This window comes from Corylus avellana, chromosome ca2 (assembly GCF_901000735.1).
Source record: "Corylus avellana chromosome ca2, CavTom2PMs-1.0".
NCBI classification, from domain to species: Eukaryota; Viridiplantae; Streptophyta; class Magnoliopsida; order Fagales; family Betulaceae; genus Corylus; species Corylus avellana.
Genome location: NC_081542.1, coordinates 50,041,985 through 50,048,764, shown reverse-complemented (window position 1 = coordinate 50,048,764; position 6,780 = coordinate 50,041,985). Strand labels below are relative to the sequence as shown.

The 6,780-nt window shown below is 37.6% G+C and overlaps 1 protein-coding gene across 1 annotated transcript; it reads right to left on the bottom strand.

Moving 5' to 3' along the window:
• Positions 1 to 4,926: 4,926 nt before the first annotated feature.
• Positions 4,927 to 5,439, bottom strand: LOC132170186 (uncharacterized). The gene has a single exon (XM_059581077.1). It carries the CDS (start codon positions 5,437 to 5,439, stop codon positions 4,927 to 4,929), a length of 513 nt encoding a protein of 170 aa, XP_059437060.1.
• Between the last annotated feature and the right edge of the window lie 1,341 nt (positions 5,440 to 6,780).

The following is a 6,780-nucleotide window of genomic DNA, read 5'->3' as shown; positions in this document are numbered from 1 at the left end:
CGTTTGGTGGGGAGTCTCTTTCCCATATATCCAGGATGAAACCAAAGGATTTGGACATGATCATAGAAAGTGTCTTTTACTGAAGTCTCTAATCCAAACACGTGTCCGCGTGCTGAGAAATAGGGCTTTGCGTATTGTTTTATTTCTCTCAACTTTGCCCGATGCATACATATTTGAAAAGATTTACTTGTTTGGGAATGCCATTTTTTGGTTTTGAACTCAATTCATTTTTGAGTTTTTTTTAGTGTGAATATCAAGGAAAAAAAAGAGTTGAGATTAAGTTTGAATAGTAATTAATAAATTAAGTAAAAATTATAAAATTATATATAATTAAAAATATATATTAAAATATTAAAAAAAAAACAAATTTAATTTTTTTTAAAAAAAAAAATTAAGGAAAATTTTGAACCACCCCTAGGGGTAGCCAAACTACCACCGAGGGGTGGATCAGTCACCCCTAGGTGTCTAAAGGTGGTTGAGTCACTACTAGGGGGTGGATCGGCCACTCCTGAAACTAATGGGGGTGGTCGAGCCACCCCAAATAGCGATTTTGGGGTGGCTCAGCCATCCCAAAAACTGCTTGGGGGTGGTTGAGCCACTCCCAATGACTACTTGGGCATGGTCGATGACTCGATTCAACCCTAGCGCGTGGATTGACCACCCCCGAAGTTGATGGGGGTGGTTCAGCCACCCTTAGCCGTTACTTGGGGGTGGTTTGCCACCCCCAAATTAGACAGAGTGGAGCCATCCCCCATTAGCTTTGGCTTTCAAGGGAGGCCGATCTACTCCTGAGGGATGGATCGGTCACCTTCAAATTCTTAGGAATTGTCTAGTTACCACCTGGGGTGTTTCGACCACCCTAAATTTATTTATTTTTGTTTCAATTTTATTTATAATTTCTATTAATTGAGTTGAAAGTTTTTGAGTTAAGTTAAAAATTTTTGAGTTGAGTTGAATTGAGTTTAAAAAATTGCCAAACATAAATTTTGAAAAAATTTGAGTTTGAGTTGAAAAATCTTGCTTCCCAAACAAGGCTTAACTCCCCATTTTTAATGAAAGAAAGGACACGCGCTTTTTTGGAAGGACTTGAAATTCAAGGCGGCTGATGGAAGAGTGTGTAAGAAAAGTAAAAGATCCATAATGGTGTAGTTGACAGTTTGACATGATATGAATACTATTCAACTATATACGTATGCATGGACTGATTTCTATGTTTTATACCACTGCATTTTCCAATATTGGAAGCTAGTCACGCTACTATACATCACTGCCCTAGAAATATCACTATCACGGCGCAAAAAGAACCTAGACCAGTTTCACTATCACGGCGCAATAGTTTGTATGAAATTAAAGAAAATGAGATTCTCATTTTCTTTCTCAAGTGAAGGGGATCCTTATCCTGAAATTCAAGGCGGTTGATGGAAGAGTGTGTAAGAAAAGTAAAAGATCCATAATGGTGTAGTTGACAGTTGGACATGATATGAATACTATTCAACTATATACGTATGCATGGACTGATTTTCTATGTTTTATACCACTGCATTTTCCAATATTGGACGCTAGTCACGCTACTATACATCACTGCCCTAGAAATATCACTATCACGCGCAAAGAGATTAACTTAGACCAGTTTCAGTAGCTCTGACGACCAGTCACCCATCACTTAAAAAATAAAAAATCAGGTTAAATGACTAGCGAGATTTGAATAATAAGTTTTTAAAAAAAAGACTCTAATTATAAGGACTGGAATCGGAGTTAATGACAAGGCGGCTGATGGAAGAGTGTCTAAGAAAAGTAAAAGATCCATAATGGTGTAGTTGACAGTTTGACATGATATGAATACTATTCAACAAGTCTTCAGAAGACGCTAAATATCTTCGTATGCATGGACTGATTTTCTATGTTTTATACCACTGCATTTTCCAATATTGGACGCTAGTCACGCTACTATACATCACTGCCCTAGAAATATCACTATCACGCGCAAAGAGATTAACTTAGACCAGTTTCAGTAGCTCTGACGACCAGTCACCCATCACTTAAAAAAAAAAAAATCAGGTTAAATAACTAGCGAGGTTTGAATACTAAGTTTTTTTAAAAAAGACTCTAATTATAAGGACCGGAATCGGAGTTAATGACTTTTAAAATAAATAAAACCCTCAACAACCCCCAAATGATTTATTTATTTTAAAAAATATATTTTATATGTGTGCGACCGAAAGAGAATTTTTTTTTTTACGTGTAAATGATTGTTGTAAATGTAAATTTTAAGTGCCGATATAATGATAATGCGGAAATTATAGCGGAATTAAGCAAGAGAGAGAATGAACACAAAGAACTTTCGGGTGGTTCGGTGTTAGACACCTACGTCCACCACTCATAATACCCCTAAGGGCTACATTGTGCTCATTAACTTAATTTGTCTACAATACAAAGGTCCCTATTTATAGGATAATGTCTAAATACAAGTTTGGTAATCAAATCTCCTTGATTTGATTACAATCTCAATATATGATTACAATCAATCCATAAATAGAGAATATTTTAATATCAGCATAATTATGGAATATATGGAAAATATAATATATTTTCCATATATTCTAACAAATTTCCGCATTATCATTATTTCAACAATAAGAAATTACCTCCTAAGCCTCTAGAAAAGTTTATTGCTAGAAGGCACTCAGCATTTGGATACGGCCAGGTCAACAACGACTACAAGCTTTTAAGGCTTGTGAAGTTCTGGCCAAAGGCTTGGCTTGACCGTCAAAGGGATGAAAGAAGAATATATAGTCTCGAGGTATATAGTCTCAGAGAACACTCTTGGAGAATGGTTGAAGAAGAATGGCCTATTGAGGAACCATATACAATATCGAACGAGGCGCGTTTCTTGAACGATGCTTTTCATTGGGTGGTTATGAGACGAAGTTAAAAAAGTGCCATGTCACATTTGATCTCAGCACTGAAAAATTCAGAGTGCAAGCATTTCCTATTAATTCTTCTACCAAAGAGGATCTCGAATTGGTGGACTTGGGAGGATGGCTCTGTGCATTTTTTCCGCAACTCTGTGAAGTTTGGGTAATGAAGGAGTATGGGGTGTCCAGTAGTTGGACACTATTTTATACGGTGGAGCCGGCCTTTTCTAAATACCCTCCTTTTGTGTTCTCATACGACGGTGAAGAGGTTTTGACGGGAGAAATTTTAGGGCCAAACTCTAGAGCTGAATCCTTTTGTCTCTATTGGTATGACATAAAAATTAAGGAAGACACGCAGAATTGTTAAGATTGAGAATGTGCCTGATTTGTATGCGCCAGTTGTTTGTGTGGGAAGCCTCATTCTCCTTAATGATGCTGACGGTGACAATTATCTTCATTAAGGATGGCACGATGCATGCCAAGGTATATGTTTTTTTTTTTTTTTTTTTTTTTAATGAGTATTCAGTTGAATTTGTTTGCCCTTGGGTCACGTATTATCAGTTTCTAATATAATTTGGAGTTGTTTTGTCATTCTGGGTTGGATTTAGTATTCATACACTCATTTTTCTTTTGTCGGGAAGGAAAAAGAGTAGCCTTTCGGTATATTATATTTTGTCATTTATATGTGTGAAAATCATCTTCTCATGATTATATGTCAAAAGGAAAAACAACTTGTATTTGTTTCCTAGCTACTCCTTGTAGTCCATCACTTGCCCTTTGAGGCATTATTGTTAAAGTAGCTTTGCACCTAAAATTATTTGAGAAGATGGTCTAGAAATTATTTTCGTTTTTCTTAAGGCTTTTTAGGGCTTTTTTTAATTTTAATTTTTTTTTTAAGTATTATAATGTGACGTAAAGATGAATGTAATCTTAAATGTTTTATATTTTTGGTTGTTTGTTAATGTTTTTATTTTTTGAGTTTTATCAAACAAAGTCAAAAACCAAAAACTATTCTTAAATTAAACTTGGTAAAATTAATGATAGTTTCCCCAAATGGTTGTTGAATAATTATTTGTCCTATTCAAAATAAATTATGAAATTATGCCTTGTCATTATAACAAATTAATTAGCAGCATATTAGTTGGTAAAAAAGAAAAAACTTTAGCCTTTTTTTGATCTGCTAGTCTTTAGAATAATCAAATTGACGATCAAATTAATTTTCTGTCGTGTTCTAATTGTTTAGGGACGCAATAGTTCATCCTGGTGGTCCAATATACTAAATATCTTTGCACCAAAAAGTCAATCTTTTGCCTATGGGTTGTATGGGTTACATTCTAGTTATCCAAATGAATTAGGATCCATTTGAATTTTGCGATTCTAAGAAGTGTAATCTAAAAATGATGATTTTAAAATTTGAGATTTAAAAACACGATGACTTATTTTTTTTATTTTATTTGGGTTCAACAGAGAAAAAATACTAGTTTATATTGGTCCAAATAATGAATGCTTTTTGTTGGTTGGATGGACCCAACTTAGTTATGTTCAACCTGTTGGGTTATCTCACATCGGTTGTGAAATGAGCTAATGGTCACTTTATAAGTGTGAGGTAAAATCTCACATCTTGAGCTAACTTTTGAAGTCTAGAGAGGCCAAAGACTACTCAACACAACCTAATAGTAGTTTGGATTTTACAAATTACTTGGAGGATGGCCAAAGAGTTCATGAAGACAAATGACCTTGCCTTTGCGTCGAGGCCAGATTTTCTTCTCCCTAGCTAGAATTATGTTCTATGGGGGCTCAGACATTGCCTTTTCTCCATATGGGAATTTCTGGAGGCAAATGAGAAAAGTTTGCGTTTTGAAAATCTTAAGTACCAAGAGGGTCCATATCATTCTCTGCTCTTAGAGAAGAAGACGTTCATAATCTCTTGACTCCATCCACTCATCTTCAGGATCTCTTTTTTTGAAGAATGTATTCTGAAACCTTTATTATCTCAACTGAGCTAGAAAAATCAGTAGGTGGAACTAAGTTCCTCCCTGCTTACAATACCACAAATACTGTGTGGAATAGAATCCCATTTTACAATACCCGTGACATGGTTCCTAGCCATAACAGCTAGAGCATGCGCAGCCCCATTGGCATCTCTGGTAACGTGAGTGAAACTCGACGTGGCCATCTTGTTAAGTCCTACTTTAATGTCTTCTATAAGGTGCCCGTATATGCTATTACATTGAGAAACCGAGTTTACCGCTTGCACCACCTGTAATGAATCCCCTTCAAACACCACATTCTGGAAATTCATCTCCTGGCTTAAAATGATGGCATGGAGAGCAGCCATTGCTTCAGCTACCACTAGTTCTGTATCAATATCCTGTTGTTTACTAAAGGCTGCCATAAATTTTCCCCTCTCGTCCCTTGCAATAATACGCAATCCAATGACTTTGTTTGTGTGGTTCATCGCCGCATCCCAGTTAATTTTAACTGAATTAGGAGGAGGGGGTTGCCATTTCACTTCCTCTGCCATCGCAGTGTTAACCTTCTAGTGAATGGGAGAGGCATTAGCCCTTCGGAGCTCCTCAAGCCCACTCTCTGCTTCACGCAATACTTGGTTGGGATGCTGGAACAAACCTTCGTGCACTAACTTGTTCCTGCGCATCCAAATCTTTCTCGCAAGAACAGAGAACAATTCGACCTCCCTCTTTTCACATCGCCTAATGACTTCTGAAAACAGTTGGATGAACGTCCCACCTCCTATAATGCACTTCTGTAATTTGGTAATGCTGCTACCCCACACATCATTCGCCGACGGGCATTCCCACATTATATGCATTACTGTTTCATTTTCCTTCAGACAGATTGGGCAGCTCTGCTCAGGACACACACCTCTGCGGAAGAGGTTAGCCTTAGTAGGAAGGAGATTGTGACAAGCTCTCCAAATGTACATCTTGACTGCCTGGGGAACGTCCATACTCCAGCATATCTTCCATACCTCCTCCTCTTTTACCTTTACCGAGCAGCTTGGCCGTTGGCTCTCCTTCAATTCCAACCCTAGGTGATAAGCACTCTTCACAGAGAATTCCTCATTTTTTGTGCATCGCCAAATCAATTTATCTCTAGGGAGGAATGGACTTATAGGAATATTTAGGATGGTTGAAGCTTCTGTACCGAGAAAGTGGCGCTCCACTATGGACTTCTTCCAAGTTTTAAGATCCTGATCTATAAGATCACACACCTGTAAATTTTTCAACAATTGATTCTTCGGTGATTGTACCCTAAAAGTCATTGGAGTAGGCAGCCAGCAATCCCTCCAGACACTGATATCCTTCCCATCTCCTACCCTCCATATGGAACCTCTTAGCAGAATCTCCTTTGAAGAAAGAAGACTTCTCCACGCTAAGGAGGGCCGCGATCCCAACTTTGCTTCAAAAACCTTTGTGTGTGGAAAATATTTTGCTTTCAAAATTCAGGCCACCAATGAGTTAGGATTTTCCATTATTCGCCATAGTTGTTTCGCCAAAAGTGCTAGATTAAACATTGTCAAGTCTCTAAATCCCATGCCCCCCTTTGCTTTCGAGACACCCATTCTCTCCCAACTCATCCAATGAATCTTGGATGTGTTTTCCTTGTGACCCCACCAGAATCGTTGCATAAGGCTGTTTAACTCTTTGCACAATGAAGTAGGAAGTAAAAACACACTCATACAGTATGTTGGTATTGCTTGAACCATTGCCTTTATCAGAATTTCCTTCCCAGCTTGTGATAGGAAATTAACCTTCCAATCATTGATTCGTTTCCACACTTTTTCCTTGATGCCCTTGAACGCTTTGGATCTTGATCTCCCTATCAATGTTGGGAGCCCCAGATA

Bases quoted from the DNA above. Each gene is read 5' to 3' on its own strand.
- LOC132170186 (XM_059581077.1), bottom strand. From the start codon at position 5,439: ATGGCAGAGGAAGTGAAATGGCAACCCCCTCCTCCTAATTCAGTTAAA.